Source organism: Prunus avium, chromosome 6, assembly GCF_965620075.1.
Source record: "Prunus avium chromosome 6, drPruAviu1.hap1.1, whole genome shotgun sequence".
Lineage (NCBI taxonomy): Eukaryota > Viridiplantae > Streptophyta > Magnoliopsida > Rosales > Rosaceae > Prunus > Prunus avium.
The window spans coordinates 8,099,043-8,117,981 of record NC_142289.1 but is presented as its reverse complement, the minus strand read 5'-3'; the positions used below and the strand labels follow the sequence as shown (position 1 = coordinate 8,117,981).

The 18,939-nt window shown below is 36.7% G+C and overlaps 2 protein-coding genes, 1 long non-coding RNA gene and 1 pseudogene across 5 annotated transcripts; 2 read left to right on the top strand and 2 right to left on the bottom strand.

Annotated features, from left to right (window-relative positions):
• The first annotated feature begins 3,673 nt into the window (after nt 1-3,673).
• On the top strand, nt 3,674-6,057 carry LOC110773758 (mitochondrial import inner membrane translocase subunit TIM14-1). The gene is made up of 3 exons (XM_021978283.2): nt 3,674-3,859; nt 4,437-4,615; nt 5,669-6,057. The coding sequence occupies exons 1-3, from the start codon at nt 3,857-3,859 to the stop codon at nt 5,823-5,825; spliced, it is 339 nt and encodes a 112-aa protein (XP_021833975.2). The 5' UTR covers nt 3,674-3,856; the 3' UTR covers nt 5,826-6,057.
• Nucleotides 6,058-6,559: 502 nt separating this feature from the next.
• Nucleotides 6,560-10,605, bottom strand: LOC110773762 (alpha/beta-Hydrolases superfamily protein). 3 transcript variants are annotated; one of them, XM_021978289.2, is made up of 7 exons: nt 10,218-10,605; nt 9,484-9,913; nt 8,560-8,751; nt 8,191-8,430; nt 7,776-7,993; nt 7,255-7,509; nt 6,560-7,136 (listed from the first exon to the last, which is right to left on the bottom strand). In XM_021978289.2, the coding sequence occupies exons 2-7, from the start codon at nt 9,893-9,895 to the stop codon at nt 6,906-6,908; spliced, it is 1,548 nt and encodes a 515-aa protein (XP_021833981.2). In that variant the 5' UTR covers nt 9,896-9,913; nt 10,218-10,605; the 3' UTR covers nt 6,560-6,905. The 3 variants fall into 3 exon arrangements, with proteins under 3 accessions (XP_021833981.2, XP_021833980.2, XP_021833979.2); XM_021978288.2 differs by having other exon boundaries at nt 9,484-9,900; XM_021978287.2 differs by lacking the exon at nt 10,218-10,605 and having other exon boundaries at nt 9,484-10,035.
• An 823-nt stretch (nt 10,606-11,428) lies between these two features.
• Nucleotides 11,429-13,366, bottom strand: LOC110773761 (uncharacterized). Its single transcript, XR_015836364.1, has 3 exons — nt 13,252-13,366; nt 12,847-12,932; nt 11,429-11,724 (listed from the first exon to the last, which is right to left on the bottom strand). It is a non-coding gene; the product is annotated as an uncharacterized LOC110773761 (long non-coding RNA).
• A 4,274-nt stretch (nt 13,367-17,640) lies between these two features.
• LOC148293587 (low temperature-induced protein lt101.2 pseudogene) overlaps nt 17,641-18,939 on the top strand; it is an 11,731-nt pseudogene continuing 10,432 nt past the window's right edge.

Sequence of the window (18,939 nt, the reverse complement as noted above, 5' to 3'; positions counted from 1 at the left end):
TCATATTTTCTAATACAAGTGTTGTATGCATTAGCCATATCAAATTCAAATTTTCACTTCCCCTAGGCCTATAAATAGAGAAGTTCTCTAAGCTTGTAAACACACCCCAAGGGGGGAGCTCTCAAACACTTCTCTAGAGCTCCCCTCCCTTCTCTCCCTCAAATTCTCTTAATTTTGCTTTCTAGTTCTCAATTCTAGCTTTCCTTTTGCTTCTTAGTTGTAGTTTATTTTTCTTTGTAATGTAAATTCTTTTCTTAAGTTTTCAAGTTGAATTAGTTTCCAAGTTTCAATTATGGTTTTTGTTCTTATTCATTATGCTTATAAGTTAATATGCTAGTTTGAATGATTGATCACCATTTAGGCTTGCATGTTAGCTATCTTGGTTTGAATTAAGAGTATACACCATGCTTTAATTCGAATTGAACTATGAATAGGAAGAGTATGTATGGACATTCGACAACAGGGATTAGATACATGCTTGGTTGTTTAAATTGTTCTTCTATGCTTAATGGGTTCCTAATGCTTAATTTTAGGTTAGACAACAAATGATCAAATTAGGGAATTAGGAACACAAGGTTATGACCACACACCATGGCTTAATCATACTTTAGCTAGAATCAATCCGTTAATCTAATTGAACTTGGGAACTTATCTGCTTGAGTTAGTTATTTCTTTCTTCCTTGTTTTATTTATTTCCTTTCTTTTTCATTTCTGTTTTGTGTAGGGAAACTAAATTGGATCATTCAATCACCAATCCCTGTGGAATCGACCTCGCACTTACATACGCTAAACTACCAACGGTTCGTGCACTTGCGAGTATCACAAGTTGAGGATGCAGCTTAATCCATTTTGGTGCAGCTGAATCTACACAACAGCTGCTATGCATGTTCTAGGACATTCTACTCACTCCACTCAGTGTAGACACATCATGGGGGGCACACAATAAGTTGCGGGTGTTTTACAGTGATTGTTTGATGAGATTCAACTCATCTAGTAATTACTTGGATCACTTTAATGGGGTATGTATTTGTTTGATTTTTGTACTTGGTTTGGCTTGGTTATATATATCTCGATGCATCATTTTGTCATATCATTTAATTTAGTAGATGCATTATTTTGTCATACTAATTGATTGGTGCAAGGATGTCCTCCCAAAGTAAAGCTCAAGGAGATGTACTTTGCAACTATCAAGGAAGAGGACGGGTAGGGGGATGAGCAAAGCAGCTAAACCCAAGCTCAAGTTGAAGGCCCTTTTAGCCTAGGGGATATAGTAGATGCTGCTGCTATATATTTATGTACGTACTTTGGGATTTGTTTGATTTTTTAATTGGCTGGCTATATATCATTATATCATAAGTTAAGTTTTGTACTTTTATTTTCTCTTTCGTCTTTCATCTCTTTTCAGGTTTGGTGAAAGAACTAAGAGCTCTGAAATATAAGAGGGTGACATATGAATTCAACAAAAGAGGCTAGGTTAGGCTAGCTAATTGAGTACTATGCGTATGTCTATAAAAAGCTGAATTCAACCGAAAGAGCTAGTTTAGGCTAGCTAATTAAGTAACATGCATATGACTATAAAAGATAAATTCAACAAAAAGAGCTAGGTTAGGCTGGCTATCCCCTAACCTTCAACATTGGCTTCCTTCTTGCGAATCACAGTTTGACACATATGCAAAAATAATTCATAAAAAACACACAATTTTTTTTGTACACATATCACACTGTTATTGGCAGGAATGTATAAGCTCCTACTTACATGGTAAGGAGGCAAGTGTTTTCCAAAAATAAATATGATAAAACAGATTAATCGATTGAATTAAATTTAATTATTTGAGAAAATATGTGAATTGATGCAAACTCATGCTTTATTGAATGTAGAGGTCCAATTCGAGTCGTGTATGGACTCATCAAAATACAATCAAATTACAACACATTTTGGGCCTCCACATATTTTTAATAATTGAAATTAGACCCTTTTTTCAACTTTTTCCTGAAACTTCTTCTTCTTCTCCTTCAACCCAAAAAGCTTCCGAAAGCTACTGCATACTCTTTTGAATCCAGGGGGTTTCTCCCCCTCGTCATGTTGTGGAGACTTTAACCCCAGTTTTTTGCTGGGATTTTGCTCCCTTGTCTTTTGGCAAGCTTTTGTCTTCCCCCTAGGCTTTTGGGGGCTATTTTTCAGCCCTTTGGGCTGATCTTGCTTGATCTTGGTAGATCTCCACCTTTGCCCTCTTGTTGTCTGTGCTATTAAATTTTAAGGATTTGGTGGTAGCTTGTCTAAGATCTTTTCCATGGAGGTGGAGTTGATGGATCTGGTGGGATCTACTCCTTTGGTGTTGTGGGATCGTGAGGGGTTGCTGGAGATATTGTGACTTCCTTTGAAAGTCAAGGTGGAATTTGAGTGGTAATTGCTCTTTCACTTTTTGGTGTTTCCAGTCTCAAGGATGCTTTAGAGTTGGTTTTCCACACGATCTCTGTTCAGCACTGGTTCCTGAGTTCTTATGGATCCTGTCATCTTCAACTTTGAGTGAGTTGGGGTTTAATTACATATATGGAGTTTGCTCATTGTTCTTGCACTGGTTGTTTTTATTATTTTGTTTCTACTTTCTTGTCTACAAGAACCCTCCTTTGAGGGCAGTGTCCTTCCTGTGTAATTTTGTATATGTCTTCATATAAATGAATCTACTTTGTTAGCAAAAAACAAAAAACTTTAATAATTAAGATATCATAAGTCAAATATTTTGGTTTTGAGTTTGGAAAATGGGTTGTAAATTTTCTTTCGTAATATGGTAAGGAAGGAGGCCCAAATTAGATGGGCCCATTTAAATTTATAGGGGGGAAGACTATTTTGCCATACCCACTCTGCCACAGCCCGGACCCCCACCGGCCACCGGAAAGGCTAGAATGAGGAGGTTAAGTGAGGAGGTTATTTGAGGAGGTGAAATCTCACCATCAACAACAAAAAACAAAGCACATGGGGGGGTGCATTGGGGGCTCCACACCCCTTTTGATGGTGAGATGGGCCTCCTCAAATAAACTTCTCAAATAGCATCCTCATTATAGAAACTCCCCACCGGCCACCACCTTTACTTAAATTAATAATTAAAAATTTAAACAAAACATCATGCCTTTTGTAGGATTCGAACCCACAACTTCCATTATGCACAAATTGTCACTTGACTAACCAAGCTAGGCCACACTTTTTGCTTATCTTGGGTTTTAATTTTATTTATAGTTTAACTTTTATTGAGTGGCATGTAGCGTTTTTAATTAAATATTTTTTAATTAAAATACAAAATTAAACTACACTATATAATTATAGTCTACTATTATTTCACCTTATTCTTTTGTATTGTTATTTCGTTTTTTATTTTATATATATTTTTCTTCTTTCTCAATTTTCTTAGCAATTAATTTCATATCATGACTAATGTATTAATTCATTATTTTGTTGTAAAAAAACATATAAAAAAAGTTAGCATTTAACTTATAATACATTAAAATACATATTGTGTTGCAAATTCTATTATATAAACATAAAAACACCAATATAATAGTAACACAGAATGTGATAAATAACAACAATTAATTAAACTTTAAACACAAAAAAAAATAAGAAAAGAAAGTCCTTTTCCTTCTACAAGTTGTTAAAAGGGCCGGACCGCGTATAAAACCTCCTCCTAGTTTTTTTCAGTTCCCTTGGCTTGTTTTACAAGTACCTGGGTTCAGTTTATCGGCGTAGTTCTCGTTTGTAATTGAAGTATCAATTTCGTTCCGGACAATTACTTTTCGAAAAGACCATAAACCCTAGCTTGGCTGACGGAGCAGTTTCTTCGACCTCGAAAGATTTACAGATATGGTGAGTATTAATATCTCACTCTTTCTCATATATTTTTCTTTTGATGTATCAATCTCTTTCTCATTCGTTGTTTGTATTTAGAGGGTTCTGATTATGTGGGCGATTCTGAAATAGCGTTTTGCGTCTGATTTGGGTGTAGATTAGGGCTTAATTAGCTAAACCCATCTTCGATTGCCGATAAATAGCCATGGGAGCTGAAAAAATTTGAATCTTTTGATGTAATAATAATAAAAAGAAGTCAATTTTTAGATTATATGCTTATTATTGCGGTGGGATTTAATTAAACTCCAGTTATTTGTGCCCAATGAACCAAGGAGTTAAAGAATTTTAGTTTTAATGGGCTACAGGTACTGATCATGGAACACTTTCTATCTTTTTAAGTTTTGATTTATTAGAACTGAGGTATTGTACCATCCATGTTTGAGTTCGAAATTTCTGCTTTGTGTTATGTTTAAATTTATAACTGTTTGATAAATTCTCAAGAAACAGTTAACTGCACATAGTTGCGAGTTAATTTTTTTACTTGCACAATATTGTGGACACAACCAGTGAAGCTTATGTATAAAATTTGCAACAGGTCACACCATTGATCGGAGGAATCGCTGTAGCTGCAGCAGCTTATGCTGGTAGATATAGCATTCAGGCTTGGCAAGCATTCAAAGCAAGACCACCTACAGCTAGGCTGCGTAAATTTTACGAAGGTGGTTTTCAATCTACCATGACACGAAGGGAAGCAGCTCTCATACTTGGAGTGAGGTACTGCCTGGCTTCTTTTTGAAATATATATGAATCTATATTGTGTTGTAAGTCATGAAGTCTAGCAACGATGTTTAATGTACATCATGGCGCTGATGGCATAAACATTTCTTTCATATGTTCCCATTGCTAGTATTTTCACAAATATGGCCTGTTATTGGAGTTTCTCAAACATTGCAGCCCTATGGACTTAAATGTCTAGAATGGAATAGATGGATGAGGTTAGGGCTATCTTATCTTTCAAAATGTGCCCTTGGTAGGTTTGAGCCTAGGCCCAGCTGATTGTTAATGGGATGAACATGATGAACATGATACTTTCACCCTTCTGTGCAACCAAAGCCTGTCTGTTATTTAGAATCGAGAAATTTGTTAATTTCTTCTCTGCAAATGTGTGCCCTTATTCTTCAATAGTCTTTTAACAATAGGGCTGGTTTTAAATTTAAACTGACTATATCATTGCTTGACCCTTGAGGCGCTGCTCAGTGACATCCAATAGATTTTAGGCTCAGCTTGTGCTCAAATAGAATTTTAGAATGCTTGTTGGTGCTTACACAAAGTTGATTGTCTGTGGTTGAGTTCTCTGTGACACCTGAACAAACTCAACCTTAGTACTTAGGCCTCGTACATGCTTCCCTGGTTCTTGACAAGAATTTTCTTAATTGGAGTAATTAAAAGACAGGAAATTACAACTTTTCAAAATTAAAAAAGTAAAATGGATGTTTCTGACATCCCCTTAGAGGGCTATCTCTATATTACTAGTAGATTTCCCAGTAGCTTAAACCATAATACTTTGAGCTCAGCTTGTTAAGTGAATGAGCTGAAGTGTTGATCTTAATAAGCTCATTCTTTTATCGAAAAATCGCACTGGAATATCTTTACAACTACATGAACTGAACCCATGCACAGTCAGCCCTGCTCAATTAGAGCAAGTCTCAAGCAGTTAGTCTGAGACAAAATGCAAGCTGTTGGGGGGTGCTGTTTCATCGTCTTATTGCATTTATCCTCTATTCATGATGTATTTATTTGTATATATTTTTATATTTGTTTTCTCAGGGAGAGTACCGCGACAGACAAGGTCAGGGAAGCGCATAGGAGGGTGATGGTTGCTAATCATCCGGATGCGGGGGGTAGCCATTACCTTGCATCTAAAATTAATGAAGCTAAAGATATTCTGCTTGGAAGAACCAAGGGCACGGGCTCTGCATTTTGATGGTGTTGACTTGTCCGAATGCTCCATAGGCCATTGTTTGTGAAGGTTTCACATAGTGAGTTTTAGATGTGTCATCTCTGTTTCGGATAAATTATTTTCAGTGTATATCAACAGGCGGTTTCTGTAGCCATAAACTTAACACATTGAGGATACTGTAGTTGGACCCTCTTTGAAAGTCTTGTACCTTTAATTTCATGAACTTGCTTAGCATCTGGCCGAAGTTTGTGGGAAATATTGAGAGGTTGTCAATTATTTTAAAATTTAAAGTACGTGAACGCATCTTCAGACCTAGATGTGATTAACAAACCCTTTCCTTAGCGACTGTAGTTAACAGACGATCATGTAATGGAATAGCCAAAAGACTCCATTTGGCTTGAGTCATTTTAGCGATTTCGGTACTACCAGCTTAGTAGTTTATAATTTCTATATAAACTCGCAATGAAAGTGCCAGAAGCGAAATTGAGAGTATTAAGCTGAAAGCTGCATTGCATTTAGAGTTTTATAATTTGTATAAAAGCACTACTTTTAACAGTCAAAATCTGCATTGCATCCAAATGAAAGCTGAAAGCTTTGCTTTTTATTTTTGTCAAAGAAATGAAATACGACATTTGTGGAATATGTACCACTGAATTTGAAACGTGGTTTTGTTTTTCCTTTTCGTGGCCTTCAAGTTTAACAGTTAGCTGATCCCGAAGATCATACTAGTTATCAACCCCAAAAAAGGAAAACAAGTCTCAACGGTAGAACCAGATTTGATTTGATATTTGCTGTTGGATACAACATAGGTCACTCGTGAATGATGGCTGGTGAGAAAAACCGTGCCACCATAGAAGAGAGAAAAAAACCATACACATTTGTCGCACCATTGCTTCTCATCATCTTATCGTCCAAAGCGCTAATCCTCCAAAACTTTCCAAACTCTATTTCATGCTCCGCCTCCAAAACTATTTGAGCTCTATTTCGTTCTCCCCTGAGCAGAGGAGTAACCTGCAGTAATTCTATGGTATTTACATCAGAATTCCAAGTCGAAAGAACCAATATATCATAAACGGCCGTGTGAGAATCAAGCATTTGTTGATATCATATCTCTTCTGAATTGCCTTCTGATTGAGTTGTATCTGTAGCGACTTTTTTTTCTACCGGACCTTGAGGGCTTCCAAAAAGAGTAGCAAAAATCTGTCTCTGGCATTCATCACAGAAATACAAGTAGGAGAAGTGGCCTTCGTTTGGGAGCTTGTGCACATAAGCTCCAGGTAAAACCCGTGCTATATAGTCAGTCACCGTTGGTGGGACTATCATATCACCCATTCCCTGTGCAACATTTATTAGAAATATATCATTAATATAAAAGCCAAGTCGAGTTAATGAATGCGTTATGAATTAGATTAATTCTATGTCCTTGGTTGGGAATTTCAGCTTTTGCACCAACCTGCCATATGTGTATTTGGCCTAGAAATCCAGTCAGCACGCATTCTGCCTCACTGTACATAGACCTGAATAAACGAAGAAAGCTTCTTTGTTGACACTGTTTCTGCACTTGAAGATCTGCCAAACTAAAACCCCACTCTGAGACTTGTAGCACAGCCTCCTCCATGAAGGGTTTGATACTCCCTTGGCGGATTGACTCCTCCACATCCCTTTGCATATACTCTTCAATTTTTGGATCTTCAATTAGAATTTCATCCTGCAAATATCAAGATTATGAAAGTTGAGATCTTGTGCACTCAACTCAACTAGACATGCACAAAGTGGTCTGTGAGTACTTGTCTTAAACGGTGACAAAAATACGAAATTACTACTCAACCCAAGGCAGCAAAAGCAGTCTCATCAACACAAAAATATCCTGGCGTGTATGATCAAAAGACAAAACTGCATAAAACCTGGGACTGATTCTGGGGAAAAAAGTGTACAATCGTGCAGACTATTTGAAGATGATAATAATGAACTCACCTTCTTCCCCAGTGAAAGAGACAACCACCTATCAATCCTGTCATGTTTTCCTGATAGGAAGCTTCGGCGATAAAAAGATGAGAGAAATTTTGGAAATCTACGAGCTAAAAAATACATCACTTTCCTTCTTAGAACCCATGGTTCCCAAATTTTCTTCCTCTCTTCCTTAGTCATGCCCGGCTCATAGGGATTGATTATTGGGGCCACCATGGCTGCACCTGCAAGTTCACTCAAGATTCTTAACAAAACAATTAATCCCTGAAGAATTCTTTAGAATAGGAGGTGAGAGTAAAAGGGTCAGCATAAATAAGACCCAGATATTTAAGGGCTGTTAATTAAGATTATGACGAGCATGTAAAGGACCCAAACAGTAGTTAAACCAATATTATAAATTTGGATAAAATAATTTATATACCTGCAACTCTGTCAGGAATGTATCTGAGAGAAGCCCAAGCATGCATTGCTCCACTTGAGTGGCCCAGCACCCAGAACTTGTCATCAAAACCAATACCATTGGCCAAGTACAGCATATCCAATGCCGATGAGTTAAGATCCCTGCCTGGATGAGGGTCACTCTCCCCAAAACCAGGAAGATCATATGTGACCAAGCGGATACCAAACTCTTCAAGCAATGATATCTTAATTCCCGGAATACCTTTTGATGAAAAAGAAGACATGGAGAAAAAATGGGAGTTAAGTTCATAAATTTATATCGAGAGCATATATTACGGTCCCAAGATTATAACCACCTCAAATAATTTGGCATCGCTAGTAATTCATTTACCTGCAAGTCGGGATGAAAGGAAAGAATGTGGAGCAATCAATAAAAATCGAGTGCGCTCAGCTGGGACACCTAGCTCATGATAAGCCAATCGTCTCCCATCTGGAAGCAATACATGACTAGCACTAGGAGGATGTATTTGCACTTTCTTCACTGACCGAACCAAGCTATCATGTTCGGTACTGAAATTCATAGCTGCACATGTTTAGTAATGTAGACACATCATATCATGCTTGTACCACGAAGGAAGAGAAATGAATAGTGCAGTCAAATCCAAGTTTTGGAGATTCCACTCACAAAATGCTCGCAGTTCATTGAAAAACATTGACCAATCTAGTACGACTTTGCAATTTAAAACACAGCACATCAATCTAACATCAATCTATACTAGCTATTATTGAAATCATAATTCTAACACATACAAAAAGGCTGGGAACAAGAATATCAAAACCACTCCATTGAGGAATTGAAGTGAAGATCTACAACTTTCCCTATACGAACAATCCTTTATCACACTATTTCACAAACTTATAAAGAAACTTCTTACACATATAGAAGTTTTCCTTTCGGCATAGAAAGAAACCCCTTTTTTTGTTGGGACAGTAAATGAAGGTTTTTCTTTCATTGGATACTTTGATACATTGCTACTCTTAGTGTGTGATATATCAGTCCTCTCCGTATTAAGATTGCAGAAAATCTGCTAAAAATCCTATTTATCAGTAACAATTTCACAGATCAAAGAGATTTATCACACAATTTCGCGAACTTAGAAAGAAATCATTACTTTATCAGTAACAATTTATTGAACAACAAAAGCATAAACCTTTATAAAATTATCACACACCACTTGCACAACTGCATAACCAAAAAGCTTTGAACGTTCAAAAGTCATCAAACACAAACCAATATGAAGCAGAAGCAATATACCTGTAAGTGCAAGAATAGAAACGAAAAAGATCACCGGCCAAGCGTGAGCAGGATCGCGATCCTCTGGCAAAAACTCGTTCAAGTATCTCAATTTCTCCGAGGCTTTGGCGCAGGGCTTCTGGAGCTTTCGCACAATATACGAGTCCTTAGTCAGAATGTTCTGCTCCACAATGTCCTTACAGCCTCTCCCCAAATCCACAAGTATCTCACCCCAAGCGATCGCGAAGCCCTTAATCTGATCCTTGAAGCTCTCCGATTGCTCCAATTCACCGGAGCCGAAATCGGATGCTTGTGAGTCAAACGACGCCGTCGGAACTTCGATAGGATCGGCCGCAGCATATCGTATCCCCGAGTCACTCACCAGACTCGCTAGCTCGTCCCGCCATGAGTTCGATCCTCTAACCTCCGACATTTTCACTGAAAACACAGTCTATTGAGAGCTCAGAGAATCATTGAGAAGTTTAAATGGAGTTCAGCACTAGAGCAAAAGCAATGTGCATACATACAGATATATATAATATGAGAGATAGAGAGAGAAAGATGCAGAGGTAATGATGTAAAATCGGCAACTTTTCAAGCGTGAAATTCAAGCAAGTTTTGTTTATTCTCATTTTTGTTTTTAAAAAAAAAACAAAAACGCACCGACCACCATTCAAACCGAATCGAAACCAACAAAGAAAAAGTAAAAAAAACAAAAATATTCAATAAAATAAAAAGAGAAAAGCCAAAAGCACCTCTGCTCAGCTCAGCTGCGTTTATCTTTTACTTTCCAACACTGAAAATGTTGGTTCCTCTGAAACTCTTGATCTGAATCGTATATCTACGGATACATATCATTCAACTTTTCATTGAAATTGACTTATTAACTGATTTTCAGCTCTTCGCCATCACTGGTCCTCTGCAAGCTCCCTTCATACGAAAAAGTTCTGTTCCGTGCTTGAAGATGAAGGATGAAGATGAAGAGTCGAAGAAAACGAGAGCCGTTGATGAGGTCACTTTTGGGTGTGAAGCGGAGACTGACAGTTGCGATGCGTCCACGTTGGCAACTGCTACGCCGTGCTTTTAACGGCTGGCTACCGGTTCGGGCGGTACGTGTCGTCTGGTTCTGCGCACACTGCCCACATGCAATTGCCGGTGCAGTGTACGTTGCTGGGCCCATGTGACATGGGAATGTTCTTTTTAATATTTTATTATCTCTAACTTTAAGGCTCGGGGTTTATTTTGTTCGATCTCAGCCGTTGGTTGTGGTCAAAGTATAATCTTCCCTGCACTTGTAGTCACATCGGACGGTGTTTAGCCCACGTTGTGCTTTTATAGAACGTGAGTAATAATTTGCTCTTTAGTAAATGGAACGGTGAGCAGGCAGAGGTTAGATAAGTTAGCTAAGATAATGAATTTACTACGTTTTATTTAAGTTGGAATTCTCTAGATTATTTGCTGACGCAGAGACCAGAGACTTAATGGTCTAAACTATCTATAAATACGTGGAGATAGAGAGACTTTTGCTTTTGTTTTTTTCCTCTCTATTTCACAAATTTGCCCTAAACCTAAATTTGTTTAGAGTAGTTTAGTTTTTTTTAAAAATTAAATGGAAGGGTGAGAGTGATGACGTAGAGATGATAGGCTTTTGCTATTTTTTGTTTGTCTTTTGCACCTCATCTCATGAGGGGTGTTTAGTAGGGGTGGGCACAGTCCGGTTCGGCCCGGTTCTCCCCTAAACCCGAAATTGGTACTGTTCATCCGGTCCAGTTCGGTCCGGTTTTTCAATTAAACACTTAAGAGAACCGCACCAACCCGAACCGGTTTATATCCGGTTTTACAGTTTGGACCGGCCCTTGGGCCCAATTGATTTTTTTATTATAAATTTTTAGAGATTTAAGCCCAACTGAAGTTTTTAAACAAAATTTGGGCCTACAAATTCACAATTAGCCCAATTCCCACCCAATGATCCCAAACATTAAATTTAAAATGACATGCCAATAACAAAACAAATACACATAATTGCAAACAAAATTACAAAAAAAATTATAGAAATAACATTTAAACTACTCCATTTTCCACTGGAAAAAAAAAAAAGAAAAAAAAGCTCCATCTTCCCCTTGTTCTTTCTCGGAGGCAAGGGCAACACAAAGAGGCATCTTCTTCAAACCTTCTCTATTAAGCTCTCCCAGCCCCTGGATTTCCTGTGCAAAGATATACTGCTTCTTCTGTTATCTGCTGCTGTGAAGCCATATGAGTTGACTGCAGGTGAGAAAGTATGTCCTCCATGATATGATTGCACAAAAGTCTTGTCCAATGAATTAATAAACTTTGGAGAATCGGAAACTACATACATGTCATTGTTATGTGTTCTCAACTTATCTACCCTGTAGGCTTTTGTCAATGCATTGTTGGGTGCCAAAATGGTAATATAACTTCCTGCTACTCTGATTGATTCACCATCTCTAAAAGTTATATTTCTTCTGATGCAGGATGGTTCATGGATGGTAAATATATATATATATATATATATATATATTATATATATGCATTAATTCTCTTATATATATCTATATGATTCAATTAATCCAAGTACTTTTATTTCATAAAATAATCAATATTTTATGACCAATAATAATTTGTGCGCGTGCTTTGAATTTGCAGTGTTCCATGTGAAAGATGAACACGGCAACAAACTTACAGACCAGAATGTCATCATCTATATCCAGAAGGTGATTATATTATTTGGTTTCTTCATGATCAACGAGTTTAGTTAATCAATATTATTGACTTTGGTAGAGAGGCCTTGATAAATGATTTTACATATATATCATCACAATGTCAACACTAACACGCTTAATTAATACATTGAAATAGGAATCACAGTGTCATTTAAGATCTATTCGTGAAGAAAAAAAAATCATAAATTTCATAATTATAACTGCCCATTCAAGATTATTTCAAAATCATACTTAAATACGAAATACTTCAAGGAAGTAAGAATAATGCAATTTGTTCTTAAATAAGAAATATTGCCGCCGAAGCAAAATGATTAGAGGAATGCACAAGTAGCAAACTTTTGAAACATTAAACACATTGCAAGAAAAAAAATCAGCAAGTCACCCCAACCACAAGTAATTTGAGTTTATGCTACAACAGATTTTACTTATACAGTCATACTCAATCACATTGACAATATTAAAGACTAAATACAATGACAATATCATTTGATTTCATAAGATTCTAACATAACAGAAAAATTCATTTCTCTAACCTGTCATTTTATGAATCGCTACATAGCCACACACAGATTTTGCACAGAAACAGAGAAAGAGGAGTAGACAAATCCACAGAAAAGAAACATCGGAGTAGAGATCTTATAACCTGCAAAATGTTCAGAGCCTTTCTCATGTCACCATTGCTAAGCCGCACAACTGCCGCCAAGCAAGCCACTCTCAGACACCTCAAGCCTAGTCCAAAAAAAAAAATATAGAGAGAGAGAGAGAGAGAGAGAGAGAGAGAGAGAGAGAAAATTGGGGTTTTACTTCGAGCTTGAAATTTTCATTTTCATTATCTCCAAATAGCAATTAGGGTTTTACTTCGAGCTTGAAATTTTTACAGTAGAAAAAACAACGAGAATGAAACGAAGGAATACTGAAGGTTTGCGTTTGATAGAACCCTAAATCAATCATACCCACATCTTCGATCGTGAATCAAATAAAACAAAAAATGAGAGAACGAGGCAACACAATAAGCAATGAAGAATTAGAAAGAGAGTAACTAGCTCACCTGGTTTCGTGACGCCGCCGAGTCAGAGAGAATGAGAGAGAGAGAAAATTGGAATTAGAAAGAGGAAGAAGAAAGAGAAAGAAGAAGAGAGAGAGAGAGACAAAAAATAAAAGACGGATTGAAAAGATAAAGGAGAGAGGAAGGAAAGAAAAGGTGGTTTTAGGGTTAGGTGTTGGTTGATGGGCTTTTGTTGTTGGGCTTGGCTAAGGTTAGATGTTAGTAGTTGGGTTTGGGAAGTGAGAAAAATTCTGGGCTTAGTGGTTGGGCCACCAAAAAATATATATTAAATACTGGACCGGTCCGGTCCGGTCCGGTCTGGTGCTATCTTGTGTAAAACTGAAATCGGAACTGGTTTGAACCGGTCCGGTCCGGTTTTGTTGACTTTTTAGTCAACTCGGTTTTTTCCCCTTTTTTTTCATCTTGTTTGGTTCGGTTTTCCGATTTTTCGGTTTATATGCCCACCCCTAGTGTTTAGTAAATACGCCTACAATGACGAGGAATTATATTGGGATGAGAGCTCGAATGGCAAACTTGTAACAACTCCAGTGTTATCTCCGTCTTAACCAAACGGCGCGTTTTGGCTCTCAGCTGGTCTTAAATTTAGAGTTCACGACGATATATGAGCCAAAAACTGAAGGCTATTTGCATATAAATCTATCTTTGCTTGTGGAAAACATCCATTTTCAATCATAAGAAAACCTGTTATTTATTATGCCTGGGCACGATTCGGGTTGAGTCAAATTTTGACTGATTCGTGGGCCAAACTGACTAAGACTACGATTCTTAGGTCGGGTTGAGTCAAAGATGAAACCCGAAAGTGGGCCGAGCCAAACATACATGGTTTGGTTTTGGTTTTTTGGTCAGATCTAGCTTGAGCCCAAAATCAGTTTTTTATTATTATCAAAAGCCCAATATTGTTGAATTTTTCAAAAGCCCAATTTTGTTTATTTTTTTCACAATACCACTTTTTCAAACAGGCCATCAATTAAAGCCCATTTCGTTTTCCTTGCCCAAATTATGTAAATTCAACCATAACCTGCTTTTTTTTTTCAAGTATCTAAACTATCAAATTAAATTTCACAATCATCATCCAACTATGAAATTAAATTTTACAACCCATGCCAAAAGAAAATACAAATAAAGCACCAAATATATTCACTTGTATCAGTTAAGGAAGTTGCAAACAAAACATGTTTTGCAGCTCCCATGACTTCTCCATCATCATCGTTCCAATTCGACAAAGTGTCATACCTGCATCATGATCAAATATCACAACTATGGAATATCAAAGCAGGAAATGATTAGTTCTGCACAAAATGACAGAATCTAAACCATTGAAAAACAAATATAGACTAGTCAATCAATCAATAAATAATTATTCAATAAAAAAAACTAATTAACCCAAATATTAGCATCCGTTCATCAATAAGATACTAACACATACATGCTACATAAGGAAAAAAAATGGAGAAAACAAATAAAAGAATGAATGCATTTAATCAACAACGAGTGAAGCAGATTCATGCAAAAAAAAACATGTTCCTATGCCAAAAATACAGATTCAAGATAAATCAATTAAATAAATTGAATCACATTCAGGGCTAACAATCGAATACACAGTTAAAAAATCAGAAATTAAACTAAATCCATGATCAGAAAAGCAACACTAGATTATAACATAACTTAACCAAAGCATAATTGGTGACGTACTAGTTCTCATCCACTGTCTTCTTCATAGTCTCTGTGGGCCGATTGACAACCAAAATCATAATTATAATTATCGAACCTCCATTGAAATACCCAGAGCTCTCAAATTGGATGGTGCCAGGCAAAAGTTTAAACAACATACATCATAATTCCATAGTAAACCATGAATTACAGTTAGTAGTTCAAAAAAAGGGTCACAAATACGAAGAATACAACAAATTGAATGATACCCACCTTTATTTTGTGCATGATAAATGATAAAACGGAAAGAAAAAAAGTATTGAAAGTATATGGCGGGGATGGAGGAAGATATTACCTGATTGGCGATCGAAAGTGGAAGTCGAGGGGAGGATCGTAGAGAATCCTGGTTGCAGAGGAAGCGTTCCACGAGTTTTTCAGAGCGAAACAACGAGAGGCAGAGCCCATCTCCTTAAAGTTCCTATCAATTAAAACGAACTCATCACTCAAACTAAAGCAAGATGAAGCAAGCAACACACAGAGATTGAGACAGAAATATTTATACATTCAATTTTGCCTATTAATCGGAACCCACAGAGACTAAGCACAACAACTGCAAAATTAAGATTGCGTTAATTTCAACAAAATACCAAAATTTCGAAACCCTAATAATCTACTAAATTGGGGAAAATGAAAACAACCAAGAATTCAAACCAAATACATACAAATTTAACTTAGAATGAACCAGAGCCCTCCAGAATTTGCAAGGACTCGCTCCAAAAACCAATGAAATTGGATGATGTTTGGTTGTACCCTTCTAACTTATGATTTGATTATGTTTTTGAGTTAAATTTGTGCTTTTAATAAATTTTGTGTTTGTTTTAGTGTAATAAGCTTGAGACTCATTAAATGCATTTTGGAGACAAGTTAGCTCATTTGTGTGTGCAAATCTGTCAACTTCACGGATTGGACTGTACTTGCTCAGGATGAACTAGATGATGAACCCTATATCATTGGAAAGATGCAAAAGTCTAGTTTCTGGAGCATTTTACGGTTCATGATTCCGAGTCTCCTAGAGGAAGTTATGCAAGTTTTGGCAACTTAAGGTCAAATTCGGCAGCATTTGTGTTACTGGGCCAAAAATGACATTTGAAGGTCTTTCCGATTTTTTCTTGAGTTGGGCTGCATATGCTTGGAAAAGATAATTCAGAGGGTTTGAAGATCCAGATTTTTCCAGATTTTTCCAGATTTTTTAGGAGGGAAGATCAAGCCCAAAAATAAAGGAAATAAAATATATGAAGTCAATTCCTGTCTATTTTAGGCAGTCAATTTGCAAGGCCCAAAACGTACACTTGTACTACTCATATGGGAATGCATTCTTCATAAAAGTTGTTCCAATGGGTGTCTATTATGACATATCCAAATTTGAGCCCCATTGGATACATATTGAAAGCTCAGGCCTTTCTACACCAAGCCTGATTCAGAAGAATCGTTTTTTCCAGCAACCAAAAGAAAACCAACATGGGTTGGCAGCAAAAGGCAGCCACAATTGAACACCTTTGAAATCTCATGCGAAGAAAGCTTGAGGTGCAGCAAAAGAAGTATGGGATGGAATTGATTCCAACCACACTAACATAGATAAGATGAAGTGGGAGTTATGGATTGTATTAAAAGAGGAATGGTGGTGTTGGAATTTATCATGATGTTCCTCCCTCTTAGCCCTATAAATAGAGAAGTCTTCAAGCTTCATAAAACATCCCCAAAGGGGGAGCTCTCAAACACTTCTCTAGAGCTCCCCTCCCTTCTCTCCCTCAAATTCTCTTAGTTTCTCTTTCTAGTTTTCAATTGTTGTAATGAAATCTTTGTTCTGAAATTCTCCTTAAGTTTTTCTTAGTTCTACTCTACTTTTCATTGTTATGTAAATTCTTTTATTTAGTTTCAAGTTTGATTTGTTTCCAAGTTTCAATTATGGTTTTTGTTCTTATTCATTATGTTTATAAGTTAATATGCTAGTTTGAATGATTGATCACCATTTAGGCTTGCATGTTAGCTATCTTGGTTTGAATTAAGAGTAGACACCATGCTTTAATTCGAATTGAACTATGAATAGGAAGAGTATATATGGACATTGGACAACAGGGACTAGATACATACTTGGTTGTTTAAAATGTTCTTCTATGCTTAATGGATTCCTAATGCTTAGTTTAGGTTAGACAACAAATGATCAAATTAGGGAATTAGGAATACAAGGTTAGGACCAGATAATATGGCTTAATCATACTTTAGCTAGAATCAATCCGTTAATCTAGTTGAACTTGGGAACTTATCTGCTTGAGTTATTTTCTTTTCTTTCTTTCTTATTTTATTTATTTTCTTTTTTGTTTTTCTGTTTTGTGTAGGAAAACTGAACTGGTTATTCAATCACCAATCCCTGTGAAATCGACCTCGCACTTACATATGCTATACTACCGAACGGCTCGTGCACTTGCGAGTATCACAAGTTGAGGATGCAGCTGAATCAACGCAACATACACCAACCATTAATGGGCCTGGTAGCTTTTGGGCCCAAACTCCATGTTGGGCCAAAATCATAAGCCCAAATTCCCAATGAGCAAAACCCACCAAGCATTTTGCTTTATTGGGTTACTGACATGTATTATTGGCTTGTTGAGAGAGTTTTTTTTATAGAGAGAGAGCAAGAGAGCAAGAGAGTGATCAAAACATATGGGCATAGCAGCGACATGCATAAAAATCTTTTTGGCTATGATTCTTCCATCACTGGGTGTCTTGCTTCGCTATGGCACGTTGCCATTTATTAAACAAATTTAGATTAATTAAAATTTTCAATTTTGGGGGTGTGCTGGACGGTAGAGGTGCCATTTAATTTATTGGGCCATGCCTGTGCTAGTTCTTGAGCCATACTCATGCCCAAGAACTACCCAATTTATTTTGAGTTTTTTTTCACTTGATTCTTTTTTTCTATAATCTTTTTTTTTTTCACTCGCTTCTCTTATAACTTTTCAGCTTTGAACAACTTATTATTTTATATGTGAAGAAATGTCTTACTTTGACTATAGTCTAATTTTGACTTTGTCTTTTTCAAGTCCAAATTTGTTTAATTAATTTGTAGTTGTTATGTTTAATTAATTAAGGACCCAAGTAATTTTCCCAAAATAAAAGACATCAAATATATGTTTATGATTAAAAAAAACCATATAAACAATGATATTATATGTCAAATTATTGCATTTTGACTTTTGGGACAAAAAAAAAGTTGAGTGGGCCAGGCTTGGGCCGTGCTTAAAAGCAAGCTCGAGCTCGAGCCGTGCTTGAAGCGGGCTCGAGCCACTAGCCGGCCCGATCCATTGAACCTCATTTTTTGATCTTGACCCAGCCCGAGCTTTCGACGGCCCACTAATATTCGTGATTGTACCGTGCCATGCCTCATTTAAACGGGTTGGGCTCATGTCGTGCTGGGCCTACCCGTCCCGTTTGACACCTATAATTGGGCAATGGAGCCTTTGTTGGGAGCAGATAGGGGAAGTGTGTCCGTGTGCTAAGTTTATTTTTTCCTTTTCAAGTTTTAAATCTGAATTTCATTTTTTGGAGCTATTGGGTTATAATTGGAATTGAAATGCTAAAATATAGTAATTGGGTGCAAATTAAAAACAATTTAAACTCTATTTATGTAAAGAATAAGGTTACAAAGATTTATATCGACTATAAAAAGTTCAAAGCTGTATTCTCTATTTAAAGCAGCTATTGTGATGAATGTGAATGCTAATGTTTACACAAAATTGTAACATTAAACGATATTTACCTCTGGTTACGTCTACATTTACTACATATCTTAGAAAGAAAGCTTCAAGTGACAGGCCAAGAGAACAAATAGAACAAGCGTTGTACAATTGAATTTTTGGCACAACCCAAATTGGAGGACACTTGCTCTTCTTAATTAGTTTCCTTATACATGTACCACTTTGACTTGTGACATTATAAATGTCAAAGTGAAAGCTTCCACTT

What these genes read in the sequence shown, in the direction of transcription:
- LOC110773758 (XM_021978283.2), top strand. An exon ending in GCTCTCATACTTGGAGTGAG is followed by an intron (nt 4,616 to 5,668) that starts GTACTGCCTGGC and finishes TTGTTTTCTCAG; the next exon opens with GGAGAGTACCGCGACAGACA.
- LOC110773762 (XM_021978289.2), bottom strand. Translation starts at nt 9,895, where the DNA reads ATGTCGGAGGTTAGAGGATCGAACTCATGGCGGGACGAGCTAGCGAGT. An exon ending in TTCTATTCTTGCACTTACAG is followed by an intron (nt 8,752 to 9,483) that starts GTATATTGCTTC and finishes AAACATGTGCAG; the next exon opens with CTATGAATTTCAGTACCGAA. An exon ending in CATTCCTGACAGAGTTGCAG is followed by an intron (nt 7,994 to 8,190) that starts GTATATAAATTA and finishes GTGAACTTGCAG; the next exon opens with GTGCAGCCATGGTGGCCCCA.